Source organism: Bombina bombina, chromosome 2 (assembly GCF_027579735.1).
Source record: "Bombina bombina isolate aBomBom1 chromosome 2, aBomBom1.pri, whole genome shotgun sequence".
Classification (NCBI taxonomy): Eukaryota; Metazoa; Chordata; class Amphibia; order Anura; family Bombinatoridae; genus Bombina; species Bombina bombina.
Genome location: NC_069500.1, coordinates 169598682 through 169621370, shown reverse-complemented (window position 1 = coordinate 169621370; position 22689 = coordinate 169598682). Strand labels below are relative to the sequence as shown.

The following is a 22689-nucleotide window of genomic DNA, read 5'->3' as shown; positions in this document are numbered from 1 at the left end:
TTAAATCGTTACTTTTTTCCACTTATAATTTTTATTTTTCAGCAGCTGTATACTCATCATGTTCACTTATTCTAGATGAATTTTTCTCCTTTTCGTAGTGATGGTCAACCATCAACATGTTATTTTTACAACTAAAAGTAATTTTTAATACCTTGTGTAAATAATAATATACATTGTTATAAAGTATAATATGGTGCCTGTTAAAAATTCAACCTTTTTTTTTTTTTTCTCTATAATAGTTTACTATTAACAAACATTTTTAAAATAATTTAATCTTTATCTTCAAAATAACTAGTGCCATTGTTCCATAATGTTTTGAATTCACATAGTCTACAGTTAACACTATCAAAATATGAAAGCATATATCACAAGACTATGCCTGAACTTTCTGCCTTAATAGGGTCTTGTTGTGACAACTATTGTATATTGTTAACATTATTTTAACTGATAAATTTAGCTTTTAAACATAATTTAAAAAAAGTTTGACAAAATTCAATTAATTTTATTACATCTATAATCTTATTAGAAAATTTCTTATATTCATATTATCGATTTGAAGAACTTTTAGCAATTGATTAAAAAAAAATGTAGTATTCATAATGATTATGCAGAAGTCTATAAGTACATAAACAGCCAGAATACTAATGTTAAATTATAAAACATAGATTGATTGTTGTATTAAAAATATAATTTGATATACACATGTACATAACGAGATACATAATTTAATAAAATATTTTTTTTACATATAAACTGATCTAAAGATATAAACATCTTTTTTTATAAAACTAATGTTTAATAAGCAATAATTAAATACATGTTTAATAATTAAATTTTTATAAAAGTTCAGATAGAGCTGATAATTAGAAAAAATAATAAGAGTGAAAAAATCTAGAAATATATTTTAATATGATAATAATACAGTATAAGTTAGTTATCAATATGGTTGTCTGTTGAAATATCCCATCAAAATGTATTTGTGTCTGATTAAAACGTTATTACATATGTTCAAATCACAAATTATATTATTTTAGAATACATAACTAGTGGTTCTGTTATTCAATCTATTATATGTATATAACATGATCATCAACCAAAAATAAAATAAAGTTCCGTGAATAAAAATATGTGTTATATAACATATGTTGTGTAATGTGACATTTCCAAAAGTGTTCAGTCCCATAATATTTAGCCGTAAACAGAATTACTCCAGACAGTATCTTTTTCTTTGTTTCTTCTTGCGTGACGGATCGTAGTTAGTGAGTCAATGTATCCTAAACAATAATAGAGCAGGATACGCATGCGCGTCTCATGCACGAGCATGATGTTAATGATGCTTGCCAGTCTTTAACGCATGCGCAGAAGTCACTAATGACGTTCAGAAAAAGGGGCTGAACGCCCCAGGGGTGAACAAGGGATTGGAGATTAAGTGATGAAAATCTGTCAATCATTAGCAGGAAGATGGCGGGGGCGGACTATAGAAGAAAAACGGCGGCGATTTAAAGGTGACAAAAACAATTTTGCAGACACTATATTAAAATTTTCATGAATGAAGCTCAACTTTATTTTAAATTTACAATATAAATCTGTAAGCGACTAAGCCAGACTTGACCTTCACTTTAACAGAAAAATAATAACCTGTCTCATAGAACAGGGCGGGCCGTGGACTCATCGTGTCTAAAAAGAAACAAATTTATCAGGTAAGCATAAATTTTCTTTTCTTTTTAAAGACACGAGTCCACGGATTTCATCCTTACTTGTGGGATACAATACCAAAGCTATAGTACACAGATGGAAAGGGAGGGACAAGACAGGGAACCTAAACGGAAGGCATCACTGCTTGAAGAACCTTTCTTCCAAAAAAAGTCGCAGCCGAAGCAAAGATATCAAATTTGTAAAATTTTGAATATTTTTTGAAGAGAAGACCAAGTTGCATCCTTGCAAATCTGCTCAACTGAAGCATTATGTTAGAATGTCCACTAGAAAGCAACAGCCCAAGGGGAATGAGCCAAAACTCTTTCGGGAGACTGCTGTCCAGCAGGAGCCGTAGCTTTCTGACCCTTATGTTATCTAGAAAAAATGTCAAACAGAAAAGACGATTGACGAAAGTCCGTAGTCACTTGTAAATAAAAAAATTTAAAACACGGACTACGTCCAAAATGTGCAGAAGACGTTCCTTCTGAAAGAAAGATTTGGACACAAGGAAGGAACAACAATTTCCTAATTAATGTTCTCGTCTGAAACAAACTTAGGAAGAAAACCAAGTTAAGTACATAACACCACCTTATCCGAATGAAAAAAAGCCAAGGCGAATTATATTGTAATGCCGAAAGCTCAAACACTCTTCGAGCAGAAGAAATGGCAACAAGAAATAAAACTTTTCAAGATAACAACTTAATATCTATGGAATGCATAGGGTTCAACGGAACCCCTTGAAGAACTTTAAGATCTAAATTCAAACTCCATGGAAGAGCAATTAGTTGAAACACAGGCCTGACTCTAATCAGAGCCTGACAAAAGGATTGAACATCTGGGACATCTGCCAGACGCTTGTGTAACAAAATAGATAAAGCAGAGATCTGACCCTTTAGGGAACTCGCTGAGAAACCCTTCTTCAATCCTTCTTGGAGAAAAGACAAAATCCTGGGAATCCTAACTTTACTCCATGAGTAACCCTTGGATTCACACCAATAAAGATATTTACGCCCTATCTTATGGTAAATCATCCTATCTACAGGCTTACATGCCTGAAATAAGGAGTCTATGACCGAATCGGTGAAAATTTGCTTGTATAGCATCAAGCATCCAATCTCCAAGCAGTCATCTTCAGAGAAACTAGAATTGGGTGGAAGAAAGGACCCTGAATAAGAAGGTCCTTCCTCAACAGAAGTGTCCAAGGTGGCAGAAATGACATGTCCACCAGATCGGCATACCAAATCCTGCGAGGTCACGCAGAAGTGAGGAGGACCACTGATGCCTTCCCCTATTTGATTTGAACAATCACCCGGGAAAAAAAGTGCAAACGGGGGAAATAGATATTCTAGGCTGAAGAACCAAAGAACTGCCAAGGCAGCTATCAGCTCGGACTGGGGACCCTGGACCTGGACCCGTATCCCAGAAGCCTGGCATTCTGACAAGATGCCATGAGATCCAACTCCGGCCGACCCCATTTGAAAATCAGATTGGATAATACCCCCGGATGGAGTTCCCACTCTCCCGGATGAAAAATCTGTCTACTCAGAAAATCCGTTTCCCAAGTGTCCACCCCTGGGATATGGATCGCTGACATATAGCAAGAATGAGCCTCCTCCCACTGGATAATCTTGGCTACTTCAGCCAATGTTAAGGAACTCCTCGTTCCTCCCTGATGATTGATGTAAGACCGTCGCCAAGTTGTCTGCCTGAAAACTGATGAAACTGGGCCGAAGCCAACTGAGGCCAGACCAGAAGAGCCTTGAAGGTCGCTCTCAGTTCCAAGATGTTTATAAAAAGAATAGACTCCACTGAGTCCACACTCTGCTAAATCATGTTCCCTGGGAAAAGTGGAAAAGTGATCCAGAAACAACCACCATAGAAGAGAGTACCTTGTCTCCTGATCCAGAGTTAATTGAGGAGACAAGTCTGCATAGCCTCCATTCCATTGCCTGAGTTTGCTTAACTACATAGGTCTGAAGGTGGAACGAACAAACTGAATTTTAAATGACACAAGGCGCTGCTCATTTTATCACCCTTGGAAGGATGAAAGGTTGAGTTGACCTCACCGGGAATTGAACCTGCAATCCTCAGGTTGTTACAAAGCTCAGCCACAGTGCCTTAGCATGCTGAGTCATCTAATGTCCATTGCCGTCACCATCAGCCTGAATACCTCTATGTACTGAGCCACTGAAGGCCGAGAAGTGGACTGAAGAACTAGACCAGTATTGATAGACCTTGATTTCCTGACCTCAGTCAGAAAAATCTTTATTGATATGGAATTCGTCATGATTCCCAAGAAAGCTACCCTTGTGTCTGGGACAAAGGAACACTTTACCAAAGTCACCTTCCACCCGTGAGCTCACGGGAAGTAGAACACCATGTCTGTGTAAATCTTGCTTGCTGTAAGGATGATGCCTGGACTAGGACGCCAATGCAATGCCCCGAAACTGAAGCACCGCCAACAGCGATCCCAGAGCCTCCGTAAGAACTCAGAACAGTGACAAGACCGAAAGGAAGGACCATGAACGGGAAGTGTTTGCCCAGAAAGACAAACCCTAGAACTTGAGACGATTCTCGTGAATGGCACATGAAGGCACTTAACCTTTAATCCACCGTTGACATAAATTGACCCTCTAGGATCAAGGAAGAAATGGAACGAATTAATAGTTTCCATCTAGAAGGACAGTACCTTTCTTAAAAATGGTCTGAAAATTCCCCTGTTTTGGGAACCACAACCCTATCGGTAACTCCAGATCCTGTACCAGTATTAGAACTGGAACAATCATTCCCAGGTCTGAGAAGTCTCCTACACAGTGGAGGGACGTCTCCCCTTTTGTCTGATCTTCAGACAATCTTGAAAGCAGAAACTGCCTCTGAGAGGAAAACATTTTTAGCGCGAAACCAAACTTGAGCAAAAACTGAAAGTCAGCCCCCTACAAGATCCAATCCCAGACCAGGGCAAGTTCTGCATGCTGACATTGTCTACTGCACCTGTAACCAAATTACCAAGCTTACGAGTTGCTCCAAGATAATTCCATCCGAAGTCTGCTACATTAGAAAACCATACAGACCGCTATATGTGCCAAGGACTTTCGTTAATATCCTCCAAAGTATCCTCCAAAGAGAAATGTTCCTTACAACATCTTGTGCTAGAGTTGTAGTACGCTCGAATCCTCCGCCATTCAGAAAAACAAGTCAGCGTGTTAGGTCACGTGAGCCAGTCGACCAATACCAACGTACGTTTCACCCCTTCGTCACTAGAGGGACGGAGCTTCCTCAGGGATTGCTGGTATAACGTGTTACGTGTAGACATTTATATCCACACATGCTCCGCCCAGGGTGAAAGATAAGAAAACACTACACTTACTCACAAAATGTTAGTACTCAACATTAAGTGTCAACATTACAAATAGCATTTTTTCTTCTATTTTCTTTAGTGATAAAATTATATCAATTACTACCACAATCCAAAAATAAATCAAATATAAAAAACATATATCAGAGTCTTCAATTCTTGGCCTGAAAATTTGTTTTATTGTTTTAGACATGAATCTAAAACAAAAGTTAGAGAGACTTAGCAGAAAAAAGGCCACATCCTTAAAGGAAGCAGGCCATATCAAGCCTCTCATTCATGCCATGGGGGCCAATGGTAGAGAGGTTATAGATCCACCTGCATTCTTTTTGCAGTAGAACCTTGTTGTTATCTCCGCCTCTGCCATTGGTGATTCCTCTTTCTATGCCAATCACTTTCATACAGTCAGAAACACTATTAAGAAAATTTTCAAAGTGACGTGCTACACTACTGTTTTGAGCCTTATTCTTAATATCATCCCTATGTTCTAGAATCCTTTCTTTCAGAATTCTTTTCGACTTTCCAACATAGAAACTGGGACAGTTGCAACTTAGGAGGTATACTACCGCCTCAGTGTTGCAATTACAGAAATGTCTCAACTTGTAAACCCTTTCAGTGCAAGCCAAAAACAAGATATATAAACAAATCAGAGGTACAGCTATGGGGGCTACTTGTGCCCCCACCTATGCCTGTCTACATTTAGGGGCCTGGGAAATGGAGGAAGTATACCAATGTGCATGTCCATTTATGGCTACACTATGTGGATGACATATTTATCATCTGGGAAGGTTCTAAAAAAGAACTTGTTAAATTTGTAGAGGACCCAAATTCAAATGATAGGAACATTGTTCTCACTGTCAACTCCAGCAAAAGTAATCTTTCATTTTTGGATATTGATATCAAGGTAGAAAATGATACCCTGGTAACTGAAAATTTTCATAAAGATACTGCGACAAACAGTATTCTATCTGCACAAAGCTACCATCCCTATCACCTTAAGAAAGGAATCCCAAAAGGACAGTTTCTGCGTCTCCGCAGAAACTGTTCATCAAAACTAAAGTATGATAAACATGCAGACCTGATGATGAATAGATTTAGATCTAGAGGTTACTCCAAGCGTATTCTTAATAGTGCAAAAAATGAGGCAAGGCGAGTAGATAAAGAGAGAAACTACTATTCTTAAAAAAAGAAAAAGAGAAACCCAGTGACATTAGACTGGTGACAAAGTTTAACTGTCACTGGAGTGGTATCAAAGAAATTTTGAAAAGAAATTGGAAGATCTTACTAAGTGACGAAAGTGTAGCTAGGGTAGTAGGTTTGGTGCCTAATCTGACAGCCAAAAGAGCTCCCAATTTAAAGGACAAATTGGTGAGAAGTAAATTTCTCACTCCACAAAAAAAAAATTGGCTATCAAATAAATTTTCCTTGCAAAAAAAATAAAATGTATAGCTTGTAAATTCATGATGCAAACTAAAACCTTTTTGGCTTGCACTGAAAGGGTTTACAAGTTGAGACATTTCTGTAATTGCAAAACTGATGGGGTAGTATACCTCCTAAGTTGCAACTGTCCCAGTTTCTATGTTGGAAAGACGAAGAGAATTCTGAAAGAAAGGATTCTAGAACATAGGGACAATATTAAGAATAAGGCTCAAAACAGTAGTGTAGCACGCCACTTTGAAAATTTTCATAATAGTGTATCTATCTGACACTATGAAAGTGATTGGCATAGACAGAGGAATCACCAATGGCAGAGGCGGAGATAACAACAAGGTTCTACTGCAAAAAGAATGCAGGTGGATCTATAACCTCTCTACTATTGACCCCCATGGCATGAATGAGAGGCTTGATATGGCCTGCTTCCTTTAAGGATGTGGCCTTTTTTCTGCTAAGTCTCTCTAACTTTAGTTTTAGATTTGTGTCTAAAACAATTTTTAGGTCAAGAATTGAAGACTCAGATACATGTTTTTTATATTTGATTTATTTTTGGATTGTGGTAGTAATTGATATAATTTTATCACTAAAGAAAATAGAAGAAAAAATGCTCTTTGTAATGTTGACACTTAATGTTGAGTACTAACATTTTGTGAGTAAGTCTAGTGTTTTCTTATCTTTCACCCTGGGCGGAGCATGTGTGGATATAAAAGTCTACACGTAACACGTTATACTAGCAAGCCCTGAGGAAGCCCCGTCCCTCTAGTGACGAAGGGGTGAAACGTACATTGGTATTGGTCGACTGGCTCACGTGACCTAACACGCTGACTTGTTTGTCTGAATGGCGGGGGATTCGAGCGTACTACAACTCCAGCACAAGATGTTGTAAGGAACATTTCTCTTTGGAGGATATTAACGAAAGTCCTTGGCACATATAGCGGTCTGTATGGTTTTCTAATGTAGCAGACTTCGGATGGAATTATCTTGGAGCGACTCGTAAGCTTGGTAATTTGGTTACAGGTGCAGTAGACAGAGGGGTACGAGCACACTTATAAGGTATCCGCCTGCACCGTCGCTTCCTGCCTTGCTTTTTTCACATGCACAGTGTATTTTGCTACCTGCTCCTACAATCTTGCCTTCCATAAGAAATGTGCAGTTGACAGAGGGGTATTTTTAAAAATCAAAGGACTACCCTCCTGCAATTTCTATCTACTTCTGCTTTGGCCCTTTTGACTGCCGCAATACTAACATCTTCACTTATAGTGCCACTTTCGCCAATGGCTCATAACTCCAACTAATAATGATTTGATTGCATGCAAACCTACACTATATCGGGTCGACTACTTAAAGGGACGGTATTTAAACTCTGTGGGAAATTTTGTGCAATACTTATGGAGAACTTTCCACCACGAAACAGCCAGTAGTAGGTTAACATGCTATTGGCTTGTAATATTTAATTGTGTTCCTGTTTCGCTCTTTACAATTATTTTCTATGCCTTTTGTGTTGCTTTGTTACAACTCGCATATATGTGTATGTTTATGACATCTTCTATGTCTATGCTATGAAGTAGGTTGTATACCCTTTATAAATGTACACTTATTTATTCTGAATGACATCTGATTATGCACAGCTTGAGTGATTTTGACTGTCTCAGTTTGCACTAAAACTTTTTTAAGTTTGAGACTCAATATAGTTACTTATACAAAACACTCAGCATTTGTGTCTTTTCATTTGTGTTCCTGAATCATTTCATCAATATAGTTGGTTATTTATGAAGGTTTCTACATTGTAACTTTTATTAGCAGCCTGTTATGTACACATGGACCGGTCCTAACTAGGTTTTAAACAATTGTGTATCTATTTCATTATGCTATTTTAACCACGGTTTTTCTATCCAGTGTATTTGGGTGCTATCTTCTCGATGAGTCGCCGCCCGTTGCAGTATGATGCAAACTTTAAACTGTTATATAAATGAAAGTGTTATTAAAGTTTTTTGAAACTTAAGAGTGCTGCATTCCCAGTTTTTTTTAATGATTTCAATTTAAATCACATTTTCTCTCTGATTCATTGTGAATAAATTATTTAATGGGTCTGCACCAATATATTAATTATCAACATAAAATGTTGCTATATTTGTTTCTATAGAGCACCCAAATTATACGGGGTGTTCTGCAACACTTTAAAACTATAAAGCACATTTACCATCCTTTTCTCTTTTTACTTTTTATATATACATATATATATCTATATATACATACTTCATTAGAAATAGGCAAAGGCAATCACTGTATGAACAAGAATATCAATTTATTAATATGACGTTTCGGGGTGGTGCCCCTTCATCAGACAGACATATATATTAAATTGCAAGCTATCTGAATAATGAAAGTTTAATTTTGACTTAAGTAAATAAAAGTTTTAAGGTGAACAGAGAGCGTATTTATGTTACTGATTTTGTTCACCTGACATTTGAAAATATATGCTGGTATCCATGTATACAAGAAACTAAATTACATCAATTGTCGTTAAAAAAATGAATTAAAATTATGCATATTTAACCTGAAAGCATTAGAAAAGGGCAGTGAATGCTTACAAGAATAATTGAATGTTCACTGAGTTGAAGCATTTTTATCACATTTAATAATAAGCAGCCAAAATGTACTCTTCCTATGAAGTCAACATTTCTATGTGGCCTTCTTCACAAACCAGCCTCTTAAAGGGACAGTCTAGACAAAATTAAACTTTCATGATTCAGATAGGGCTTGCCATTTTAAACAACTTTCTAATTTACTTTTATCATCAAATTTGCTTTGTTCTCTGGGTATTCAACTTTGTTGAAAGCTAAACCTAGGTAGGCTCATATGCTAATGTCTAAGCACTTTAAGGCCGCCTCTTATCTCAGTGCATTAAGTTTTTCACAGCTAGATAGTGCTAGTTCATGTGTACCATATAGATAACATTGTGCTCACTCCCGTGGAATCAGCACCGAATCACTGAAATGCAAGTCTGTTAAAAACTGAGATAAGGGGACAGTCTGCAGAGGCTTATATACAAGGTAATGACAAAGGTAACAAGTATATTAATATAAATGTGTTGGTTATGCAAAACTGGGGAATGGGTAATAAAGGAATATCTATCTTTTAAAATAAATATTCTGGAGTAGACTGTCCTTTTAATCTATGAGAATTATGTTTTTCTATAAAAAGTTCCAATATATTCTTTCTAGTGCAAGAATTGCAAACTAGCAGTGTAGAACTAAATGCCAGGGATCCCTAGATAGCAGGAAAGGTCAGTTTTACAGAAGCACAGGCCTCACCTGATTATCTGACAGCCACATAGCAGTGAGTTGCTGCAGCCTTGTAAAGCTAAAGGGCAAATTCTTCAATCTGTAGGAAGAAAAAAATGACAATTATTTTTTCTTTTTAAATAAGAGGTGGGTGTCACACATACTTAATAAAGTCTTTGTGCTTTTTTTTAACCTAATTATAAACAGAGCCACTCTATATATCAAGCACTGTACATGTAATCAAATTAAACATTTCAATAACAAAGACTTTAAGAAAGAGGCTTAAAAGGGCCTTTTTATTGTGGCATTAAAATAACATTTCCCCAGTTGGAAGAAGATTCTGACTCATATGGCAGAACATTAGCAACCGTATATAAGAAATAAAAGCTATTTTATAATATCAGAGAAAGTAACAAAAAAATGTCATACCAGCAAATAAATGTCTGTGACAAATATCTCAACTTTTAAAGTCCAAAGAGAGCTCAAGAGAATTTTTTTTGTATGACCGTTTCATTTATTTAAAAAAATATTATGGTCTGTAGCTGAACCAACAGAATTACATTAAAGGGATATTCCAGCCCAAATTGGAAACCACATGGGTGCATTTTGGTATTGAACAGAAACAATTTTGTAATATACATGCATTAGCAAAAATGCTTATAATAAAAGCTATAGCTGTTTCAAAAGTGTATTTAAGTATGCACTGTGCACCAGCATTTTAAACACAGCACTTGCTCAGAGAGCCTAAGGTGCTTGTACCATCTGGTAATGACTCCATTTGTTAATTGCTGACATGATACAAGCCCCAGTGATGATCTAAGCAGCTGCATTATTTAAAATGTGGGTGCAGTGACAATAGCTAGCTATGCTTCACGTGCACATGCAGAGAAAAATGTTAACACTAAAACAGTGATAACTCTTAAAAGAAGCATTTTTGCTAATACATGTATATTGCAAATATCTTTCTATTCAAAGATGCAATAAATCTATGTGCATTTATATTTTGACTGGAATGTCCCTTTAAGAGTATTACTTCATTGGAATTATTTGGCAACCTTGTACATGATGAATTCAAAGCAAAGATTAGTCTAATAATAATAATATGTAAATGCATTTTACAATTAAATTAGTTTAATTATTGAAGTGTAAAGGTTTAGTTTCTAAAAAAGTACTTTAGCTTCTATAAAGTAGTAGTCACTGCCATGCTTAAACTTAAGTTTCTATCTCTCCTGCTGAGGAAAATTAGGGACAGATATAAAAAAGGCTATAAAGAAAACTGTAACAAGGGTGGTTGGAAACCATGCAAGATAATTCTCCACAACGCTTTATTCGCACAGACTCTCTTATTGTCTGCTTTTTTATATCTGTCCCTTACTGTCCTCAGTAGGAGAGATAGATAAGGGGACAAGAAGTAAAAAAAGAAACTCAGTGGAATTTAGACAACCAACAATGGTCAGTGTTAAATTACAGGAATTGGGGGACAGAAATAATGAAAATATAGTAAGTTTTTAACTACGCAAAATTTAACATTTAGATTACAATTTAATACTGTTTACCATCCCTTAAACAGATCATCCAAAAAATCCTTCATATATAATAAAGTGAGCTTTATAAGCATCAAATGTTTAACAGTTTCTGAAATTACTAAATGGACATAAAAGCCTTCAGACCTTTGACAATAAAATGTTAAAAGCCCAAACAACAAAACAGGCTGATTGTTTCTAAAAAAATAAAAACAAAATGTATGCTTACGCGATAAATTAATTTCTTTCATGATGGCGATAGTCCACAAGCCATCACATGTCCAGTCTTACAGGAGGAGGCAAAACACCCAACGCAACAGAGCTTCAATTTCTCCCACTTTCCCAGGATTCCTTAGTCATACATATGGCCAAGAGAAAGCAGAAAATAAAGTAGGAAAGGGAAAGCAAGGTAAAGGAAGTGCAAACTATTACTGCCCTCAACTGTTATTGATAAACAATGGTGGATCTCATGGACTCCACCACCATGAAAACAATTATCAGGTAAGCATGGATTTAGTTTTCTTTCATAAGATGTTGAGAGTCCACGAGCCATCACATGTGGGATCCTATACCCAATCTGTGAGGTTCATGACACCATTATGAAATAGGGAAGAGAAATCAGTTAACACTGCAGCCTGCAGACTCAGAAAAGGCAAGCGTGTTAAAATGATAGAATTGGGTAAAAGGTATGTAATGATAACCAAGTAGCTGCCTTGCAAATCGTTTCAATGGAAGCTTAAAGGGACATTAAACCCAATTTTTTTCTATCATGATTTAGAGAGAGCATGCCATTTTAAATATTTTTCTAATTTACTTCTATTGTTTAATTTGCTTAATTCTCTTGATATACTTTGCTGAAAAGCATATCTAGATAGGCTCAGTAGCTGCTGATTGGTTGCTGCACATAAATGTCTCGTCTGATTGGCTCACCCATGTGCAATGCTATTTCTTCAACAAAGGATATCTAAAGAATGAAGCAAATTAGCTAATAGAAGTAAATTGGAATGTTGTTTAAAATTGTATTCTATATCTGAATCATGAAAGAAAATTTTTGGGTTTAGTGTCCCTTTAATTTTCAAAAGCCCAAGAGGTGGTGACTGCTCTGGTAGAATGGGCAGCAATTCGTTCAGCGGGAGACTTCCTCGATACTAGGTATGCTATTTGGATCAAAGCTTTAAGTCAAGCTGCCATGGTAACTGCAGTAGCGTTCTGTCTCTAGCAGGGACCTGGGAAATGTATAAATAAGGAAGAATTTCTGAATTCTTTAGTGTTTTGAAGTTAAAAATTCAATTTATGGAAAAAACGGGACTATAATTTCCTGATTTCGATCCTCCAAGGGCGACAGGAGTAATTACTCCCATGGCTTCTAGGTCTGTTACCCATGCCAAGAAAGCTCTGGCTTTTAAAGGATCTTTAGGAACATGAGATAGGAGGAATTTTCCTTGAGGTGGGCGAGACCGAAAGCATACAAGGTACCACTGGGAAATTATATACAGTACCCAAAAATCATAAATGTATTTTCCCAAGCCTCCTGAAAAAGGTTCAGTCTATCCCCTTCCAGAAATGAGTCTGGGTTGGGGCCTGCTTCTTTATGCTGATTTGGAGTAAGGGACGGATTTTTTTTAGTCTGATTGGACTTAGACCAAGAGGAAACAAAACTTCCAAGGTGGCTGATTTCAGAGAAACTGAGGAGGAAGATCTTGTAACAATGAAAGGAGTGAAATCGTCAAGCGGACTTAACCCTGGCCTTAGCTTTTTTGTCTTGAGGCAGGAAGTGACTGTAGCAATGACAGCATGCAGTTCAGGTCAAAACAAGATCTGTTAAATTTGAGGGAAATAATTCTGCTTTTTATACTATATCAGCAGACCATGACTTGAACCATAAGGCTCTTCTAGTCAGATTAGTCATAGCAGCACTCTTTGCATTAATGCAACAGCTGCATCACAAATAAGACTGCTTGCAGTCAAACATTCCTTAATTTATTCAAGGGAAGCTTCTTGGGAAATAAGTTCAGAGATGTTTTCACACCCTACTGCAGTAGCTGCAGATACCCAGGCTACACTAACAGCTGGATAAACCATACAGCCTGCCAGCTGAAAGGATCTCCAGAGGAAACCTTACATTTCCAAGCATTTTAATGCTTTTCTGAGACCCCCAGTCGGCCCATCATCTCTTGCAATTATAATAGGTAATAATTCAGTTACTAAAACAGGAACAGACTTGTTCTGAAAAGCAAATGTATCCTCAGAGACCCTATATCATTGGTAAAAAATACAAAGCTAAAGAAGACTCATTTAAAGGGAGCAGAGGGAATAGCAACCAAGGCCACAAACATGAAACCTGACATCTCCATGCAAAAAGCAACTGAAGGAAAAACATAATTTATGTAAGAACTTACCTGATAAATTCATTTCTTTCATATTAGCAAGAGTCCATGAGCTAGTGACGTATGGGATATACATTCCTACCAGGAGGGGCAAAGTTTCCCAAACCTTAAAATGCCTATAAATACACCCCTCACCACACCCACAATTCAGTTTAACGAATAGCCAAGAAGTGGGGTGATAAAAAAAGGAGCGAAAGCATCAAAAAAAATAAGGAATTGGAATAATTGTGCTTTATACAAAAAATCATAACCAGCACAAAAAAGGGTGGGCCTCATGGACTCTTGCTAATATGAAAGAAATGAATTTATCAGGTAAGTTCTTACATAAATTATGTTTTCTTTCATGTAATTAGCAAGAGTCCATGAGCTAGTGACGTATGGGATAATAAATACCCAAGATGTGGAACTTCCACGCAAGAGTCACTAGAGAGGGAGGGATAAAATAAAGACAGCCAATTCCGCTGAAACATTAATCCACTACCCAAATCAAAAAAGTTTCAATTTTTATAATGAAAAAAACTGAAAATATAAGCAGAAGAATCAAACTGAAACAGCTGCCTGAAGTACCATTCTACCAAAACTGCTTCTAAAGAAGAGAAAACATCAAAATGGTAGAACATAGTAAAAGTATGCAAAGAAGACCAAGTCATTGCTTTGCAAATCTGATCAACAGAAGCTTCATTCTTAAAAAGCCCAGGAAGTAAAAACTTACCTAGTAGAATGAGCCATAATCCTCCGAGGCGGGAATCCACCCGACTCCAAATAAGCATGATGAATCAAAAGTTTAAGCAAGATGCCAAATAAATGGCAGAAGCCTTTTGACTTTCCTAACACCAGAAAAGATAACAAATAGACTAGAAGACTATCTGAAATCTGAATAGCTTCAACATAAGATTTCAAAACTCTTACCATATCCAAAGAATGTAAGAATCTTACCAAAGAAGTCTTAGTAAAAGACAATAATTCCTCCCTAATGTTGATAGAAATCACAACTTACCCCAGGACACTCATCTACATATAGCAGATAGCCAAACCAGTACTGAAACGAGAATCAGTAGAGGTAATAGTATATAAGAGTATATCGTCGATCTGAAAAGGGAGGTAAGAGATGAATCTCTACAACCGATAACAGAGAACCTATGAAATAGATCCCGTAGAAGGAGACCATTGAATTCAAATAGGCAATACTCTCTTCACATCCCTCTGACATTCACTGCACTCTGAGAGGAAAACCGGGCTCCAGCCTGCTGTGAAGCGCATATCAACGTAGAATCTAGCACAAACTTACTTCACCACCTCCACGGGAGGCAAAGTTTGTAAAACTGAACTGTGGGTGTGGTGAGGGGTGTATTTATAGGCATTTTAAGGTTTGGGAAACTTTGCCCCTCCTGGTAGGAATGTATATCCCATACGTCACTAGCTCATGGACTCTTGCTAATTACATGAAAGAAAATAGAGACTGAAAGTCTACAACCATCTAAGTTCTGACACTTTTTTTTATAGAAACTGAATCCATAAACCCCCTCAGAAAAGAAACCTTTATCTGAGGAAACAAAAGACTTTTTGGAAAAAAGACCTACCAACCATGTTGTTGAAGAAACAACAACAACCTGCAGGAGAGAAATACTACTTGAACCAAGATATCATCATCGCCAAGAAATACAGCAATACCCTGAAAACTGAATACAGATAAGAGGGTACCCAAAACCTTAGAGAATATTCTGAGAACTGTAGCCAGACCAAACGGAAAAGCAAACTGTAAACGCAAATCTCAGAAACCAAAGATGTTCCTAGAAATAAGAGCATAAAGGTAAGTATACTCAAAATCAATTGAGGACAGAAAATTACCTCACAGAAAAGCCTGAAAAGTATCAATTTCAATAGTGGGACCTTAAACTTGTTAAAGTTTCTAGATCAAAATAGATCCAAAAGTTCCCACTGCTTCTTGGAACAATAAAAAGGTTGGAGTTCCCATTTACCTTCTCATATGAAGCCTAGATCTGAAACCTAATTAGTATCCTTGATACTAACCAAGTTACTAAAAAAAAAAATTAAAAAAAAAAATCAACCCCCCAACTTAAGCCTCTGAAATGAGGGTTGCACCTACAGTACATGCAAACTTTGATGGGAGGAAAGATAAAAAAAATGCTTAGATCAGAACCAATAAAATTAATTGGCATCGACCCTATCAGCATTCATCAGAGGAAATAAATTAGCCTGGAATCCAGTTTGCAACCTTAAAAGCTTGGGGATAATATTCTATTATCCCAATAAGAACCAGATAAACTCTAAAACTAGGTGAAGGAAAAAAGAGTCCTGTTCTGATGAAAGGGAGAAAACAAAAATCTGAGCTTTAAATATACCCCTGGACTAATAGGCCTAAGGGGGAAAAAGCTCCTGACACCATATAAACAAAGTAAATCTAATAAAAACTTCCTCTGTAAAGAAAGATATAAAAGTATGAAATTAGAAATCATGCCAGCAAACAATGATTCTAATATAAAATGCTTCTAAAAAGAACAGTTAAGACAGACTCAAGAATTACAAAAGTAAAACGTTTGCACACAAAAACACAAGCTTAAAAAAAATCTCACTAGCAGAATCAAAGGAAAGACAAAAATCAAGCAACAGCCATATCAGCAATAGAGAACATTGGACTCAAAAACATAATTTATGTAAGAATTTACCTGATAAATTAATTTCTTTCATATTGGCAAGAGTCCACAAGCTAGTGACATATGGGATATACAATCCTACCAGGAGGGGCAAAGTTTCCCAAACCTCAAAATGCCTATAAATACACCCCTCACCACACCCACAATTCAGTTTAACGAATAGCCAAGAAGTGGGGTGATAAAGAAAGGAGTAAAAAGCATCAACAAAGGAATTTAGAAATAATTGTGCTTTATACAAAAAATCATAACCACCATAAAAAAGGGTGGGCCTCATGGACTCTTGCCAATATGAAAGAAATTAATTTATCAGGTAAATTCTTATATAAATTATGCTTTCTTTCATGTAATTAGCAAGAGTCCATGAGCTAGTGACGTATGGGATATCAATACCGAAGATGTGGAACTCCACGCAAGAGTTACTAGAGAGGGAGGGATAAAAATAAAGAACAGCCATTATCCACTGAAAAAATTATCCACAACCCAAATTATAAGATTATTCTTTAATGACAAGAAGAACTTAAAACATCAGCAGAAGAATCAAATAAACGGTAGAATTTAGTAAATGTATGCAAAGAGGACCAAGTTGCCGCTTTGCAAATCTGATCAACTGAAGCTTCATTCTTAAAAGCCCATGAAGTGGAGACTGATCTAGTAGAATGAGCTGTAATTCTCTGAGGCGGGGTCTGACCCGACTACAAATAAGCTTGAAGAATCAAAAGCTTTAACCAAGAAGCCAAGGAAATAGCAGAAGCCTTCTGACCTTTCCTAGGACCAGAAAATATAACAAATAGACTAGAACTCTTCCTGAAATCTTTAGTAGCTTCAACATATTTCAAAGCTCTCACCACATCCAAAGAATGTAAGGATCTTTCCAAAGAATTCTTAAGATTAGGACACAAGGAAGGGACAACAATTTCTCTACTAATGTTGTTAGAATTCACACCCTTAGGTAAAAATTTAAATGAAGTCTGCAAAACCGCCTTATCCTGATGAATGCAAGATATAAGAGGGGGCGCCCTAAGGGGGGATAATCTATACTCCTAATAAGGGTGGTGATAGATAACTAAGTCTTATATATCATATAACACAAACATTAGAGACTATTACACTTTGAGACCATATCCTTCTCTATATGTATGTCATATAGTGCATTGTACCTACTAGTTCACACACCATTGTGAATTATGCTACTCTGAGGTTTAGTTACTTATTTACCATTGTGTATATATATTTTCTTACCTTGTCTTTCTCTTAGGAGGTTTTGCATTACATCTATCTTGCTGTTACTATTTAGACTGTATAGTCTCATGACCAGTACATTATCTTAATCTTTCTCTTATGAGGTATATGTTTGTGTTATATGATATATAAGACTTAGTTATCTATCACCACCCTTATTAGGAGTATAGATTATCCCCCCTTAGGGCGCCCCCTCTTATATCTTGCATTCATCAAATTTATTTATAATAATAGTCACGCTAGGACCAATATATAGTAGTCATAGTGACTAAATGAGATGAGTCAGGAGAGACCTTTAATCTATTACTCTCAGGCGGAGAAAAAATAGCATAACAGATAGCTGATAAAAAAATCCTATAGTAGTGAGTCAAGAGAGATAGGGCGTTGTGATAGACTATAGATTAATTTCAATGAGGAATCAAATAGTATACAAATGACATAGGCCAAAGCTCAGAGGTCAATTGTACTGATAAACCAAAATACCCTAGTCTAAATGGCCAAATATAATGTGATAGGGTTATAAGTTGTGTGTCTCTCCTGACTCATCTCATTTAGTAACTATGACTACTATATATTGGTCCTAGCGTGACTATTATTATCAATAAATTTTACTCCTATATTCACTATTAGTGAGTACTCCCTTATCGGGAGAAAATTAGTTGTGAAAGAATTTCTACTCCGCTCTACTGAGAGATACATATATACTATACAGTTGTATAGCTCATTGCAGAGTAATCACGCAGCTTCAGTTGTTACTTTTTTAACACTCCTTGTTATTTGGATACACTTGTCGTCATAGTTACCAACTTGCTACTTTGAAATTGTGTAGCCCAGATGGCTAGTTGCTTAGTGCAGACAACACTGGTGTGGGATCGTGATGGTTAGTGTTATAATTGGCAACCTCCTATATGCTATTGATAATAATGAGGCATTTAAAAATGTCATATCTTTCTCTTTTTGTGTAGAAATAATGTGATGCATTGTCAGGCTGTGTTGACAGACGTCAGCATATTGGGCTGATCGTACATTAAGTCCGCCCTTCTACGCGCCCCCTTTTTCTACCTAAACAACTCTCAGCGTCCAACTATTTGGCTAAATGCCAGAGCCAATGGGCTTACAATAAGATATGTTGGCTGCTATTGGCTAAGAAGGTGATGACTCACAACAAACAAAACCCAGAGGGATTTTAGCTGTTTTATAGCGGCGTATTTGTGATCAATTTCAAACATACAAATGTTAGTATTATCCTCATATATAGTTTTTTGTTTAGCTGATACACGTTTGACAGACTGTTGTCTATCTCATGCCCCCTCCACAAGCTTGATATACCAAGCACCTATAACATAATTGATTTGATTTTGAATGATATGTCCATTTAGACATGCGCAATGAGAATTTCAACACGCCAAACACTTGTGATTATAATGGTTTGCTAACAGTTTTAATGCTTTAGTATGCCACTTATATATCGATTTAGCTGCTACTAAGCATTACAATACCTAAGTACTACACGATCTATCAAGGTTGGTTATATTTTGCTTGTATAAATCGACCATTTCCACTTATGATATTTGTGGGCAATTCAAATAGAAATGTATAGGTCTGAGAGATAATCGTTTGCTTATAAATATATGAAATGGTGGGTTCACATCATGTTATAAATATATGTATTAGTTGTGTATATATATATATAGGTTTACATTTAGCTATATATTTATGAGTTTCTACTAGATTTACCATTATATACCACTAAAAAATAGCTATCAGTGAGATGTATGTTTTATCAATATTTAGCTATATCACTCATCGAAATGTATTATGACTGTTTTGATTAAGCAAAATGTCAAACTTAATGAGATGTCTGTTGCCATGATATTTTTGATTGGTTTTAGTTTGATATATGATAGAGGATTTATTATGCCAATTACATTGGTTATGTTAATTACATTGTATGGCCAATAGGGCTGCTTGTGCCTCTTAGGCCCCTCCTGATATCATGTGAGACTGATCAGAACTAACTAGATATTTGGTATATATAGCAAGTGTTCTCAAATGTTTTTATGAAGCCTGATGAAACAGCCTTGAGCTGAGAAACGCGTTGCCTTGTTTTTACTATTTTAATAAAACTATTTTATACTTGAACACTTGCTACCACCTTTTTGTTGCTATCTATCCCTCTGGTGAGAGGGGCTTTCTAGTCTGGGTCTCCCCTGACCACTGGCGGTTCCTGACTTCCATTCGTGTCCAGCAGGCCTTTGTTTAAGTCTGGTGGGTGACTATATTGATCCCATCCTGCTTCTATAGCATCAAGGGAGATGCTACAACAAATGTGAGTACCTTTCTATTTAACACACTGACTCACCTGTGTTAAGACAATACTAGGCCATATAGGCACCTGTGTCTCTTTATGTCGTTTTGATATAGACATCATACCAATACCGGAGGTTGGTCCCCTGGGTGACTGTAAGAAATCCCAGACTGCTTCTATAGCACTAATTGAGGTGCATCCACAAATGTGAGTTTACTCGGTGTACACACATTTATTCATTTTTGGACCAGACAATATTGGGCCATGTAGCGCTTCTGTCTCTTCTTGTCTTTATCCTGATGAAAAATCAGAAAAGGAGATTCACAAGAAAGAGCAGATAGCTCAGAAACTCTTCTAGCAGAAGAGATATCCAAAAGGAACAACACTTTTCAAGAAAGAAGTTTAATGTCCAAAGAATGCATAGGCTCAAATGGAGGAGCCTGTAACACCTTCAAAACCAAATTAAGACTCCAAGGAGGAGAAATTGATTTAATGACGGGCTTAATATAAACTAAAACCTGTACAAAACAGTGAATATCAGGAAGTTTAGCAATCTTTCTGTAAAATAAAACAGAAAGAACAGAGATTTGTCCCTTCAAGGAACTTGCAGACAAACCCTTATCCAAACCATCCTGAAGAAACTGTAAAATTCTAGGGATTCTAAAAGAATGCCAAGAGAATTTATGAGAACACCATGAAATGTAGGTCTTCCAAACTCGATAATAAATCTTTCTAGAGACAGATTTACGAGCTTGTAACATAGTATTAATCACTGAGTCAGAGAAACCTCTATGACTTAGCACTAAGCGTTCAATTTCCATACCTTCAAATTTAATGATTTGAGATCCTGATGGAAAAACGGACCTTGAGACAGTAGGTCCGGCCTTAATGGAAGTGGCCAAGGTTGGCAACTAGACATCCAAACAAGATCCGCATACCAAAACCTGTGTGGCCATGCTGGATCTACCAGCAACACAAACGATTGTTCCATGATGATTTTGGAGATCACTCTTGGAAAAAGAACTAGAGGCGGGAAAATGTAAGCAGGATGATAACACCAAGGAAGTAAACTCCAAATAGAAACCAGCACTATAGCCAGAGGAACTGACACATCCGTGGGCCACTGCCAAGCCCACTATTTAAATCATAGAAACAGCATAGAAGTGTCAGATTAAAAATCCCTTTATTTCAGAACTTGGGGATCAGAGAAAACACAACGTTTCGGGGCGGTCCCCTTAATCATGTGATGTCATAGTACAGCCTTCAACCTTCTTTTATAGCATTACAAATTCATGTGTTAAATTACTCAATTAATCAATTAACTATATTAGTATAGGCTGTAAAACTAAACAAAGTCATAAAAACCACTTGTCATATAAAGAACATACATACAAAATCTATATACAAATTTGAAGTTAAAAAGATCACAAAGTAACTAATTGTATGATTGCAACCATTGTTTGATCTAATTGAACTATTCCACCAGCCTGCAAAAATGTCAAAAATAGTCATACATTGTAGAATTCATTAGACATTCATTAACCACCACTGTTAAAATAGTTTATATTCTCATGTAGTTAACATCATACTCAAATAGCATCCTATCATGACAGATAAAGAGGAACTCTTAGTACAGCCAGAAAGACTCAAAAGGATTTCAATAAAACACAGACCAATCAATTTCTTTATTTAGTCCCTTTGGTTCTAATTTAAATATCCAAAAGACCTTGCGCTGTTTTAAAAGCAAATCTCTATTGCCCCCACGTCTTGGAATCTCAATCTTTTCAATCACCTGAAATCGCAATTGATTAATTTGATGTCCAAATTCCAAGAAATGTGCTGCTACAGGTGCTTTCATGTTCCCGCATCTTATGTTGCCCTTATGTTCGGTTATCCGATCTTTAACACGCCTAGAGGTCTCACCGACATAGCCACGCCCACAAGGGCATTTAATGAGATAGACAACATAAGATGCGAGACATGTATAGTGCCCATTATGTTTAAATTTATGTCCTGTTAGGGGATGGGTGAAATAAGAACCCCTTATTACTGAGCTGCAATTAATGCAGCCAAGACATGGAAAACATCCAACATTTTTCTCTCTAATGTAGGTTTGCTTAGAGATTTTCCTAGCACCAATATCAGCTCTTATTAATGTGTCCCTAAGGTTCCTATTCCTCTTAAATGCTGGCATGGGTGGAGAATCAAATTCCTCAATGTCTTTCATACACTGGCCCAAAAGATGCCAGTGTTTACGTATTATTTTTGTTATTTGGTTACTTTCCTGACAGTACTGAGAGACAAAAGTCAATCTCTTATCCTTCTGTTTATCAATCTTTTTAGTGATAAGATCTTCCTTGGGTATAGCTAATACCTCTGCAGAAGTGTCAGGGCATCCACTGCTTCCGTCTGAACATCCCTGGACCTGGACAGGTATCTGGGAAGTTTCTTGTTTAGATGAGAGGCCATTAGATCTATCTCTGGAAGACCCCACATCTGAACAATCTGAGAAAACACATCTGGATGTAAAGTCTGACGGCTGAGATAATCCGCCTCCCAATTGTCTACACCTGGGATATGCACCGCAGAGATTAGACAGGAGCTGTATTCCGCCCAAGCATGTATCCGAGATACTTCTTTCATAGCTTGGGGACTGTGAGTCCCACCCTGATGATTGACATATGCCACAGTTGTGAAATTGTCTGTCTGAAAGCAAATGAACAGTTCTCTCTTCAACAGAGGCCAAAACTGAAGAGCTCTGAGAATTGCACGGAGTTCTAAAATATTGATTG

At 36.7% G+C, this 22689-nt stretch overlaps 1 protein-coding gene across 1 annotated transcript in view; it reads right to left on the bottom strand.

Moving 5' to 3' along the window:
- Positions 1-22689, bottom strand: part of ERBIN (erbb2 interacting protein) — a gene marked incomplete in the record, with an annotated part of 752109 nt that overhangs the window by 115358 nt on the left and 614062 nt on the right. The window contains 1 exon segment of the mRNA XM_053701342.1: positions 9796-9865. Coding sequence (XP_053557317.1) covers positions 9796-9865 — 70 coding nt within the window.